This window comes from Syngnathoides biaculeatus, chromosome 2 (assembly GCF_019802595.1).
Source record: "Syngnathoides biaculeatus isolate LvHL_M chromosome 2, ASM1980259v1, whole genome shotgun sequence".
Classification (NCBI taxonomy): Eukaryota; Metazoa; Chordata; class Actinopteri; order Syngnathiformes; family Syngnathidae; genus Syngnathoides; species Syngnathoides biaculeatus.
In genome coordinates, this window is record NC_084641.1 from 24,123,409 (window position 1) to 24,137,507 (window position 14,099).

The window sequence follows — 14,099 nt, forward strand, 5'->3', positions numbered from 1 at the left end:
ATCATCTTGTTTCCGTGACATCCGACATACACCAACTTGGAAGCAGTGCTCAGCAGCAGTTGACCCAATTAAAAAGGGGGACTTGGAGATTTTCAGAACTTAAGTCGTTGTGAAAGATGTGCCATTTTTAAGTCTTTGACTAATCTCAATAAGAAACACTGCTGACATCTGTCTCAAGCAATGACTACAAGAAAACAGGAACGATCCCCTGTAACTACACTACAGTCTTTATTTTTTATTATTATTTTATCACCAGCATAGCCTTAAATATACATTGGACCTTGTGGTTCTCCTCTGTTCATAGATAATGAAATAAATATGATGCCTTTAATTGTAAGAGAATGAAAATGGCGAAGTTGAAAAGCCCCAAAAGTCCGCCAATCAAGCATCCTAAAATTTGGTATACGTGTACACATCAAATAAACGATTTGAAGGTGAATAGGAACTTCGACTCGGCTAACACTTTGTCCTCTCTTTTCGTCCTTTCAGTTTTTGCCCATCTTTCATTCAAACAGAGCCTCTTCAAAGTTCTTTATTGGCGCTCTCATCTCTAACCCCATCACACGTCATACAATCAAAACCAAGGAAGACACCCACTCCCTCTGCACTGTTCTCTCATCTCCCCTAATGAGGTCAGTTGTGAGCCCAAGTAATTGATGCTATGACGGGGTCAGACATTGTCCAAAGTAGGGCATAGACAACAATTGTATTGTAACCCTTATTAACTTTTGGCACACTGACAGGAGTAGAATGTGTTGGACAGAGTCGGTAAAAAACATATCTCCTGGTAAGGACTAACATTTCGGTTTTAAGCTCTATTCATATTTTACTGAGCAGTCATAACAAAGACGTCCATACAACTCCTCTTATGATTTTCAGTTCAGTCAAGTTCATCACGTCTTTGCTGTAACTGCGAGCTTCGTGCGGTGGCATTGTAACAAAGAAAGTCAAAGAAGGAACAAAACAGTTTTGAATCCTTAAAATGGCGTACTTTTCGAGAAACTAAGGTCTAATTCAAAAGAATATGGATTTAAGGGGAGTCAAAGTTTTTTTTTAGATGGCCTCAGTGTTTTCCCTCATTACGTAATGTGAACTACACCCCCTGATATTCAATAGAAGTGAAGAATACGTTACAAAGAGCCCAAAGGCAAAGGTTCCTTGAAGTCAACACAATAAACAGCAAATAATTCGCAGTCAGGTGAAAACAAACCAGGTTATGCAAGCTGCAACCAAACCCCAACTCCTCAAGGCTTGGACAACAGAAGCTATCACAGATGACCAAATGCCACACTCATGCACTCCAGGAATTTCGATGAGAACCTGTTTCTTGCATAATATGAAACGAATACGAAGTTAATACAGAGCAACACGCTACAGAGCTCCACTGCACATTTTTTATGATGGATATGTTAAATATTGACTGTTTAGTGCAGCATTTTTTTTTAATTTTTAACAGCTGTAGGCAAAAAGTGAAGACATAAACCTTTGCTTCAAATAATCCAAAATACCTAACCAAGATTATCAATTATCATCTGTATAAGACCAAAAACACTTGAGGTAAATTGTTACCTCTCTTATCTCTTGGGAGATGGTGCTCAGGCGTTCATTCTCAGACTGGGTGTTAGTGAGAATATTGCGAGTTTGGCGGAGCTCATTCTGCAGTTCAAGGACCCTCTGCTCGTAGTAGGCCTCCTTACAGGCCGACTCCTGGATAAGAGACTCCTCCCGGCTCTCCCCATCCGCTGCCACTTTCCGGTGGTTGGAGTAAGCTTGCCCAAATGCCTGGAACAGAGGACGACGAATAAAGTTAGAAAATACAGTCAATTTATCAAACTAAGCAGTGGTATTTTGACATTACTGGTATATCGGTGTGGCTTAGCTATGGACTGGGACTTGCATCACCCTGGAAAAATAATCAGTTTAGCTCCATCTGGGCCGCTTCATACATTCCACGCCCCTTCCCCCCAATCTTTACCCCCGCACGTGCACTGCAGTGAGTGAACTGACGGGAAAGCACGCGGGAAAAGTAGAGCAATGGGTCTAAAGACTGCGTGATCATGAGAGGCCTGTGTTCTAATGCTCTTAATAAGGAGATCATAATAGAGTTGGGGAAGGTCACTGGATATTTGGATTTTATACAGATTAAGTAACTAAAGAGGGCACATATGAGGAGAATTCTACCTTCTGGAGGGATTACATCCTCCATTGCGAGCTGGCAAACAGCTGTAACTACAACTCACAAATTGCAAAGTTAATATGTGCAAGGTCTTGAAGGAAGAGCGAAATAGTGCGGCCAGAGAGGCTCAGCCTATTAGAGAATGGGAAATGAATTGCTCACAGTAGAAACTAGGTTAGGCAATTCCTTCTCATCCTAATCACATCTTCCCAGATTTGGTTCTCCACTCGGCCATCAGCAGGGTTCCAATGACAAACGCAGATTCTCATCTTGCTTCACCGTCAAGTGCGTCGCATAACCTAGAATCACCTGCGGCCTCAACCTGACCTTGTTGCACCCACGTAGTGCTCTCGTCTATGAGTGCAGAACTGTTGAAGCCAAATTTTCTCCATTTAACACTACATTAGATTAAGATCCAGAATTGTATCAGAGAAGAAAAAAGTGGACATTAAGATTAACTCTAATGTATCTATGTCTTTAGTAGATGTAGATGAGAATATGATACAGTTTCACCAGATTATTAGATAGACATGATTTGTGGAAGTATGAACTGTTTGGGTATTGGGTTGTGAGATCTGGAAATTTAAATTGAAATCATCTCATTCTCTGTCATAACTGTGTAGCTTTTACCCCTCTTAGTTCAGTATTTGACGAGTCCTTGGCAGTCGTGGATCAGTACGTATGTAAATGTAGGTCACTTGTAGTACCGGTAGTCCACGCCTGTGAGACTTGCGTCTCTAATCAACAATAAAATTACCAAGAATGTGTTGAGTTTCCAAGGAAAATGTCATACCACAGTCTATATTTTGTTACATATGTGGGTGATATGAAATGGTAAGGGGATCTTATTAGTCTCTACAGGTAAAAACCAGTCCAATATGTAGCAAAGAAACATGCACCATACACAGAAGATTTAAGATGTTCTTCTTTACTATGCGTTACACTCCAACGATTTTGCGTACCACTTATCCTCACTAGGGTTGCGAACATGCTGGAGCCTATCCGGGCTATCCTAAGGCAAGAGCCGGGGTGCACCCTCACCCAGTTGCCAGCCAATTGCAGTGTGCTACACTCTTCAAACAAAATTTGGAGGAAATAAACCCTGTGCCTGTGGTTTCTGCCTAATCCTACTCACAGACAGGCACACCAACGTTGAGAAAAACAACCTCCTTCCACCAATGAAAATAATGGATTAGAGTCTGGGAAGGCTATTGAGAGGAAGAGATTTCCTCCTTAAGTAATACAGTACCAGTTTAGCTGGCCAATAAAAATTGTCAAAGCAAGACCTTATCAACCACTCCAGTTCTGAAATCATTGTATTTTGGCATCACGGATGACAAAAATGGAGCTTGTTTTAATAGTCCAAAACTGAAATGGTTGTTAACAGAGAAAATGTCCAAAAAAAAAAAAAAAAGTATTTTCTTTTAATCAACAAGCCCATCCATATCTTGCCATCCCATTTCAGGAAAAAAAGGAGCAGATTTTTGCAAATTATTTCAAATTCCAAATGACAGGATTGTAATAAGAAATCACCGGAGTGACTTCATTTAATTTTTGGCCCGTGTTGGATTCTGAAAAGTGCAAAGGTCTTTCTTTTAACGCACGTGTACCCCAAGACAAAAGACAGCTGATTGAAGGCCTCTAATTGCAACCCCCAAGGGCATGGATTTAGGGAGTGTAACTTTGGGACGCACGCCACCAAGCCTCTAATCGCACAGTGAGCCGCCTAAACAAATTAATATTCATCTTTAGCTTGCCATATGCTGCAGTTTTACATTGGACATAAGCATGGATTACACATCTTTTGTAAAGCTAATCAAAGGCTGGTCTTTAGTCATTATTACACTGTATAGCTTGGGGGCCTGACAGATTTTGGTCACTCGTTATGGCACTGCTGAACAGACGGTCATAGCCTTCTCCACAACCTCTGATGTCTGATTCCAACTGTGTGCATACACCATGGGGTGAGGTTCACAACCCTGCCTAGCCAGTCTCGAAACACCCAAGCAGGAAAAAAAATATCAAAAATACAGACAAACACAGTATAGTATACTGGGACTCAACCATCACGACCCTAACAACCTTTGATTCCGTTAATGTTTTATTACAGTGATATGGTTGACTGAAAACCTACTGTACAGTGACAGAAGACTGTAATCACAATGAATCAATTCCCTTTTTCAGAATTAACCCATTTGTGGGCAGCGCCCCATTTTTGGGACATGAGGATTTTCACGCTTTATATCCTTCAGTATATAAAAAAATTTAAGTGTTTTAATCTGGAGCCATAATTTGGTATCAGGAGAGGATAACTCATCGGGCAAAGTTATTTGCCTTTCCTTCCTTACCGAACATGGCTGCCTCAAGTACACTTGGAGCGTTTTCCAAGAGAAGAAAGGGAGAAAGGTCACAAGTTTGTCTTCAAAATGCGAATCCATCAGTATTATAAATGCATAAGTGTCGTTCTAGAATAAGGATTAATTCATAAACATATCTCAAGTATGTACCACTTCACAGAACTGATAACATACCCATCCCAGTTTTGGGACACTGACCCCGAGAGGGTACATCTTTTTTGACCTTTGTTTTATGCATTAAACGAAAAAGAAGTATTATTTCCTTGATTGTGGGCTGCTAGGAGAGTTTTATGTCAATAAGTCAAAAAATTGCTATCCTGCCCATGAATACCGTTCGTTCACCAGTCATATTTCTCATTTAATTGAAGCGGCTCAGAAAATGGATGGATTAATTCTACATCCATTATTAGAATGATGTGGTCAAATAATGGACGTGGCGCGGGACTCAATGGTGATTTGAAAGGCGCAGGTTTCTGTGGTCTGCATTGTTGCATGTAATAAATTCTACACCTGCCACTCGTCACTTGATAGTTCGGCAACACAAATGTTGCTATAACAGTGATGGTTAAATCTTTCATTAGGAAAAATCTGTATTGTTGAAAACATGTCTGAAGGTAGATGGACTTTGAGGTGGAGGTTTTAGATTTCAACACTGTGGAGCACCATGACCATGTGCTCGCATACAATATAATCCCTATTGCTCCTAACATAGAAAGGGCAAAGACAGTGCTGAGAAAGTATGAGTCACATATTCCACTGTCAATCGGCTTGATCTAGTTATTCTAATCCACTGCCCAGAGAACATTGAAGAGATGGGCTTTGGTTCTCTCTCTCTCTTTCTCTCTCTAGATCAATACTCATGGTTAATAACCAACTACAAACAAAAATCTATTCCCAGTCTCTCTTCAATGGATAACCGAGTGATTGCATGTGTAATAAAAAAATGTTGGATTTGAGCAGGGATCAAAACAGTAGATTAACACTAATTTTGTCAATCTGATTAGAATTGGCTGATAATTGGCATTTTATGGTGATTGATCAATCGCAAAAGACATTTACTCCGCAACGCCATCTTTCACAATATATCTAAATCCAAAAGCTAGTTTATTTTTCTATAGCACTATTTCTGTGATTAATTTCATGTCCTTTGACGTAGTCCTGTAAATATCGGACGGACACTAAAGTTGTTAAAAAAAGATGTCAGCAGCATGGGAGAAAGAAAATGATTGGCTGAGAGAGACGTCATGTCACGCACAGATCAGATATGACAAATTTGCTCTATTGTGATTGCAGAATATCAGACTACTGCAATAATATCTTGTATTTGGATCCCGTTTGTTAGGATCATTGGGCTTTAGGTTGTCAACTCAAATCCAACTGGATACAGTCAGTCTTTACCGTGGGGATCACAACACGAGTATATCGCGCAGATTCTATTATGAGAAAAAACGTGTACAGGGTTCCATCAGTATTCGTGGGAGTTACATTCCTTACCCCACCACCCCAACACGAATCCTGAAAATCCGCACATTATAGATGCAGTACTAAAACGCCCATGTATGATACAGTATGTAGTGCATTCTCACGACCATAAGATACACTTAAGTCTTAAAATTTCTCCAAATTGGTCTGTAAATATTTTTTTCCTGACAACAGTACTTCATTAATGTACTGTACAAACAGACATGCTGTTTACATAGATAGTTTGCCTGCAAACTAGAGTATGTATTAGTATGCATGTATGCTACCAAATGATGTGGCTCACGAGGCAGTGAGTAACAATTGCAATTTTACATTTGGAAGCAGAAGCTTACATTTTATTCGTCAACATGTTGTTCACAGTTAGGGTGTGACATCAAAACTAAAATGATCACATCACAGCAAACAGAATAGTACAACTAGAAAATGATAAAAGAAATAAAACAATGACTGAAGAAACAATTGATGCAAAACGTGCACTTTAAACACTATTTACATCCTTCGTAGTGCCGCAAAACATGCCTAGAACACTCCCGGCATGCTTTGAGTGCTCCCAGCATACTTGCAAGCAGGCAACAAAACGTTACGTAGCCTAGCAAGCTAGCGCTAGTGGTTATGTGTAAACATGCTGTTGTTCTCTTCAATACATGACCTGACCAGAGCAGTGATCACCAACGTGTATGGAGCCAAGGCACTTGCTTTAAAATTGAAAAACCTCATGGCGCACCAACAAACAAAAATGTCACAAAAAGTAAATACATTAATTACTATGTACTTAATGCCATCTTCTAGAAAAACAATATCACTATGCCTCAATAGCATAAAATAGATGAATAAAGAGTCATTGCTTCATCAGGTTATCGGTCAACGGCGTTTTAAGGTCATTGATTGGTGATCGGCGTCAATAATCCTGATCGTTTAAACTAGCCTACATAACATCACGAATAAAACATTGAGGCAACATGTTGTTGAAATGATACCATCAGGACAAAATGGAACAACAGTCCCTTGAGATGTAGAAATGTGATATCGCAATAGACATGACAAGACATGAGTGCCAGAGTGCACTGGTGCTGATGTTTAGGCTGACCTGCAACTTTCTTTTGTTATGACATTAAGCCATGGATGTAATTTTGGAACAATAATAATGCTTTCTAAAAGAAGATTAGACATTCAGATGCAAAGACCACCGGATGATACTGTAGTTTTTCAAAAAGTGCAAAGAAACAATGCGATTGGAAGAACAGTGGAACAGGAGGGGGGGGGGGTTGGTCACACACAACAAATGGAATCTCCTGCCTCGTGAATCACAGCTCACGTGGCGTAAGAGTTTGCCACAATTAAAAGGAATGTCATCCTCCCTCCTTCTTCCTGAGTCTCCATATCCACTCCGGGCCACTGAGCAGCCAGAAACATTGCTCCAAGATAGTTGCATTTCTGTATTACGATAGACCCATCAACTCGACACAATACAGTTCTTTTGGGGGCATTTGCTTTAAAGGCACCTGGAGAACTGCTGTATTCCTGAAAAACGTTCACGATGCAGCACTGCAGGATGAGCCAGTACTGTGCACAGAACAACACTGCTATTTTTGTAACAGCATTTCTGTGAGGAAGCATGTCACGTGCCACTGTGTGCCAGCGGGAGTTAACTCAATTTACTGCCAGTTACTGATTAGTGTATGCAATGCCAACTCCAATGACACTCCTCTAATGAGTAACTGAGAAGCTAATGATGGCGCAAGATTTTATTCTGCAGTGACCATCTGCAGAGATTTAATTCCTCCCCACTTGTTTGAGATCACCTCTCTTGACTGACTCATAGTTTCCGCATCAATTCTGAATTTGGACTTTCAAGAAGGGAGATAACTGAGGGAGAGTGAAATATAAGCCGCTCTGTGGCAGGGCGAAATGGTGAATTGTTGCAGGAATAATAAAAATCAGACAAAAGTTTCTGTAGCACCTGGTGCTTGCCTTTGAGATGTAGGACTGGCAAAAAAAAAAAAAAAAAAAACCCTGTTGCAAACAATTCAGCAAAAACGCACCAAGGCAAAAGCTCAACCTCCACCAGCGAAAATGAAAAAGTCAAGGAGTTACATATTTCTTGTAGAAAAAAAAAACAAAAAAAAAAACAGGTCCAGCTCAATCAATCTGAATAGTGCGAAAATCTCAAGTTCGGTAGTTAAATTGCATGTGTAACCCATAAAGTGGAACTCAAGAGATGCACTACACACACTCTAAATGAAACTTCTTTTGCATATATAAAATTTGGATGGTTTCATCAAACAAAACGCAACATATACCATTTCTATAAACTAGATACAGTGAAGAAAATAAGTATTCTAACACCCTGCTATATTGCAAGTTCTCCCACTTAGAAATCGTGGAGGGGTCTGAAATTTTCATCGTAGGTGCATGTCCACCGTGAGAGAGATAATCCAAAAAGAAAAATCCAGAAATCACAATGTACGATTTTTTTTAACGATTTATTTGTGAGATACAGCTGTAAATAAGTATTTGAACACCTGAGAAAACCAACGTTAATATTTGGTACAGTAGCCTTTGTTTGCAATTACAGAGGTCAAACGTTTGCAGGTTCACCAGGTTTACACACACTGGGGGGGGGATTTTGGCCCACTACACACAGATCTTCTCCAGATCAGACAGGTTTCTGGGCTGTCGCTGAGAAACATGGAGTATAATCATACATTCTGATTTCTGAATTTTTCTATTTAGAGTCTCTCTCTCACAGTGGACATGCACCTACAATGAAAATTTCAGACCCCTCCATGATTTCTAAGTGGGAGAACTTGCAATATAGCAGGGTGTTCAAATACTTATTTTCTTCATTGTATGTAAAAAAAAAAAAAAGAAAAAAAAAACAAACAATCAAAAAACATTGAAAACTAAAACTGCTAGCAGCTATAATCAGGCCCTTGCAACCCGGCCCCATTGTAGTTCTATCAATTTGAGGTCCTGGCAAGCTGAGGTATTGGCACGATGAGGTAAGGGCTGCAAATTGTTTGGAAAGTCTATTAGTAAGCCCACTAGTTAGCTCGGGGATGACTAGTGCAAATGTATGACACGCATTGAGTAAATGTGAGCCAACACAAAACAAATAATGGAGGATGGAGACCAGGCCATAGGTTTGACAACAATGCTGCATGACTCATGCAAAAGTACGACCCATGCAGATTTTGCAAAAAGGTCTGGGTGCACAAAATGTGAGGACTGGCTCAAGTGCATAAGTATGACCAATGTAAACTTTGGAAAGTGTTCAAGCCCCACAAAATGGGATCACTGGCTCCAAATGAACCCCTGGGCCGTAGGTTGAATATCACTGCTGTCAGAGGTGGAAAAAGCTGTATGACAGGTTATATTGAGAAAATGCGGGCCATGAAAAAATGGGGCATGGCCTGCAAATGGGCCCCGAGGCCATAGGTAGGACACGGCTGCAGTTGGACTTGGGTGAAGCCTTTTTAAAGGTTATAATGAGTAAATGCAGGCGTTGAAAGAAGGTAATGAACTCTATAGGCAACTAAACTATTGCACGCATTGTTGGTAATGATGCTGGAACATTTAACTCCTCTGAATATCCAATTAGAACGTCTGTAGATCATTTTCGGTTGAGTTTAGGACAGGGGTTGTGATAATAATTTGCTCGGGTGGGGTTGCTTCACGCGTGTACGGTACATATTGTCGTAGGCGTAGGTGCGACATACCGCAATTAAGTCTTTGATGTACTGCCAAGGTTTTGTGGCGACATGAGAAAAATACAGTTGAAGAGCCGCCACCATCATATAGAAAGTCGGGGGGGGGGGGGGGGAGCTTTTGTCAACCTTTAATGTCTCAAGTGTGGTGATAGTACTGACCAAGTTTGAAGTTAATCTTTATGACAAGTTCACAAGTACGACACCTGTAAATTTTACAAAAGTTTACATTAAAAGTTTATAGGTCCATCTCTGCTGATTTTAGGAATTTAATTAGAATTTATCACAACTCGGGGTAATACATGTACCTACCAAGTTCCGTAGGTGTAGTTGTGCTCTTTTTTATGAGCTCTCAGAGTGCCATCAGCAACATTACGAAAATTATTTTTCATGTAGAAATTAGGCAGGAATTTGCTCTCTGAAAAGTTTTTAATGACTCTATATAATGTATGAGTATCGGAATAAATGGACTTTTCTACCATCTGATCTGTAATTTTACGTTAAACACACGGGCTATTTTTGGGGAGACCTAAAAATGTACACGTTTGTGGACCACCAGAGGTTCTCTTGACAGTGAAAGAGAGCTTGGGAGGGTTTGTTGAACTAAGGAAGCTGAATTTATTTCTAGTGGGAAACAAAACTAAAGTCTATAGTGTAAAGGACATCTTGAAACTTGGTCATTTAAAATTGAAAAATGCTGATTTAATCATTGTGAAAACATGTGGGGCTTTATCTACAGTCTTTCTTTTCACCTTTTCCTCTCTTTGTTGTCCAGAAATGGAAAAATACACCAAAGGTGGCAGGGGAATCTGCTTTTTTTTTTCCTTAACTATCATGGCATCTTGTCTGTGGTTCAAAAAAAACCTAAATAAATAACATGGGTGGCACTTCAAATTGTTCCATTACAGAATGCCAAGTGTCACATTTTTTGTTGCAAGCTCTCGATCGTAGGTAGGTGTGCGATAGTGCCACTTGTGTCTGAGGAGTTTAATTAGCTTCTCCATAAGTGTATAATGTTTGGTTGTTGTAATACAGTTAAGTGGAATGCAATGAGAGCAAGTACAATTTAAGATACCTATGAAATGCAAGTCATACGCAGAAGATAAACTGCTACAGTGCATTTCCCCGCCATTTTGTGCGATAATGAGCCACAATCTTTTTTTTTAATATATTAACCATCATTTAATATCAAGAAAGCACATGTTTTTATTTATTTATTTTTTTTGCTGATAAATCAGCATTTCACCAAAGGGATTAGCTGGTGACTCAAGGGAAACAGCAGTCTCTTTAGTGTCGCTTTGTCTTTTATGGCTTTAATGTCTTACACCGGTCTGGTTCATAATGTTGGATTGGGAGGTCACTGGTCCACACACCCACCCCATGGCAAATGGTGGTCCCCACGGTTTCGATGTGAATTACACAGACGGCGCAAGAGGCAGTAAAATGTGGCACGGAATAGGGTAAAGCCTGCACAAATGGTTGCTTTAGGCTTGAACTCACATCTTGTGCTCCTCTATATTGCTTTGTCAACCATCAACACCATCTTATGCCTCTTCAAACTCTGATTTACCTGAAAAGATACTCATTTTTGTCATATATACAACTTAAACTTGTCCAATGCATTTAGTGCATCCCTGAACGGTCCACTGTCATGAAATGAATGATTTTTAGTATGTTATTAATGGAAAAAAAGGCAGCCGGAATGGACCCCTCCGTTTTTTTTCCACCACACAACCTGATTTTGATGTATGTGGCTTTTTGTCACTCCCGCCATGAAAATCCCCTCGAGGGATTTGTTTTCGAGAAGGAGCAGGAAGTGACGTTAGTAGCAGACGCCCAATCAAGCGGTCTCATATGTTTCTACTAGTTTTACCTGCTGGAAGGTAGCACTTTGTTCCTTCGCGCTAGCCAAAATGCCGGTTTGTTGTATTTCTGGATATTGTTCGAACACTTGGGAGGACGGATTTATTCTTCATATTTTTCAAAAAGACCCAGTTTGTTGTCGAAAATGGATTGGATTGCACGGGTGCAAAGGACGAGAGCTTTGTGGGTTCCAAATGATAGGTTAGTTGTGTATATACCTATTAAAAAAAAAACAACCGTTGGGGAGCGGGGGGGATGTTATCCTCTCAGAATGTAACAAAAGATCTGCGCACGTAAGTCAGGGGTGCTAAATGTGTCAACGTACCCATCAGCGGCGAGCACGGCTTTGGACGAGGAGCACGGCTTTGGTGGTGCCTAGTCCGCCACAAACGAGGCACGGCTTCGGCCGGGCTGGCTCATACATACTGTCTGGGAGTCTGTTGTCAGTTAGAAGTGATCCGCATATCATCTAAATAGGGCTCGAAAGCATAGGGTAATATTGCTCCAGTCACTTCACTCGATTGTGAGATCTTCTCTTCTTTGAAACGACCTTCCGTGTCCCATAGAAGGTGACACAGTGTGTTTTCCATGGTGAATGTCCCGGTGTGACGTAATGAACAGAGGATACAGGCAATATGGCTACCACTTGGATGTCGAATGAGACTTCCGCAAATTTGCGCATGGATGACACACTCTACGCTCATTTATTTTTTCATGTGGACATTGAAGTGAATAATGTTATGTGTATTTTTCATTACAATATCTATTTTAGAATGTTTATCGGCATGACACTTGACCTTTATGAGCAGCGGGCAGCCACCATGTGATACCTCCCAAAAGAATCCTTCTGGTCTAAATATTTCCTGATTTTTTTTTTTTTTTTTAATCTGGTCAAGCCATCACAGCAAACCAAGACTCTAAAGATTTTCCTCCATGAATTTCACAGAAGGCCATTTTTTTTTAACAGCAGAGGAGAGCAGCAGCTACATGACTTGTATTGTATGAATTCAAAATAATCAACAGTTAGCATTTACACTCAATTTTAGACAGTTGAAAAGAACACTCAAGAAGCTCAGTTCTGTTATCAAGTCCTCCTCTCAATTAAGTTGTGTCTCTTGCGTCCAGTCACAAGTGAACTAATGTCCTCCCTTCCTCCTCCACCGCAATTTAACTCCTGCATGTCTGCTTGGTCACATTCTTTCAACCAAATGGAGTTTCAGCTCGGGTCATGCGGGCATGCCAGAACAACCTGTCACTCATTAAGAATTGGGTCAGTGTTGGTGAAACGCACACTACCGGGGACAAATTCCACGTGTGTTTTGATATATTTGGCCAATAAAGATGCTTCTAATTCTGAGTATGTAAAATATTTTGAACAACTGACCATTGATGCAAAGCCTAAAGATAAAGCTAGACAGATTCTCAGGAAGAGCTCGTCACCTTTCAAAAAGATCAATATTTTTCAAAAGAAAATGATACAAATAATGAACTGGTAGACTTCATCCATTTGTGCTGGCAATCGCAGAGATCCCTACAGCTGCGGAATCTTAAATAAGGAAGTTATGCTCCAAAAGATTTTAGAAAAATGGTGGACAAACAGTGGAGAAAATTCATATAATTGTCCATCATGGCCATTTTTTTCGATATCACTCGTCTTCATCATGTTTGCAGATGACCTGGTGCCTAAATTAGCTAACACTGCATTGCTTGCCACTCAATAGTAGCTCAATCCTATTGTGTTCTATTTATTTTGATCTAATTTTTGAAATCCTATGTTTCCTTTTCTAGAAGTTCTATAATTGATAATCAATCCACCTCTCATTGAAAATCAGATGGGTTAGTATCCTCTGTGTAAAGGAAAAGTAGTTCATTTCAAGGTTCCAGTTAAAGCCAATTGATGCTGAAATCATTGTTCACTTCAAATGAAACCAAGAAGACATTTGCATTGATGGGTCCCCCCCAACCCCTCTGTCTATATTCCCCATTTATCTATCCAGTTGTTCTTGCCATGAAACTAAAGGCCCAAACTTGTGCCACACTTTGACTATTCATCACAGACTTCACTGTGCCTGAGAGCTTAGAAAACACAAAAACACAGAGTTTGTGTGTCTTGGGAACAACACAATGTCATAACAGAATCAGAGGCACCATCTTACATTCAAACGAGTCTGTGAAAAAGGTGGATGAGGAGTGGGTCTGATGTGTGGACGAAATGCAGATATTGCTGGTTTCTGACTGTATACTGGTGTCAAGGAAAAAAGGTAAAGCAGCAACGTTTTGAAATTTACTTTTAATAAGTGCCCTATTAAAATGAGGAGCTCCCTTTTATTTCTTCCCTCTGGTTTAATTAATTTACAGGAAATGGGAGTCTACTCGGTCAGAGGAGTAAGAAGCAACATGAGACAGACAAAATACAATACACTTGAGGAAAGTTGCATTGCCACTCTAAGCTATGGAAACTACAAAGTTGAATACAAATGGCAGTACTAGATAGTTTATATTGAAGCGGCAATA

The 14,099-nt window shown here is 40.1% G+C and overlaps 1 protein-coding gene across 2 annotated transcripts in view; it reads right to left on the reverse strand.

Annotated features, from left to right (window-relative positions):
- LOC133512633 (protein bicaudal D homolog 2-like) overlaps positions 1 to 14,099 on the reverse strand; it is a 48,051-nt gene that overhangs the window by 27,646 nt on the left and 6,306 nt on the right. For both annotated transcript variants that reach the window (XM_061842441.1, XM_061842432.1), the window contains one exon: positions 1,570 to 1,782. In XM_061842441.1, coding sequence (XP_061698425.1) covers positions 1,570 to 1,782 — 213 coding nt within the window. The remainder of the gene's footprint in view (positions 1 to 1,569; positions 1,783 to 14,099) is intronic.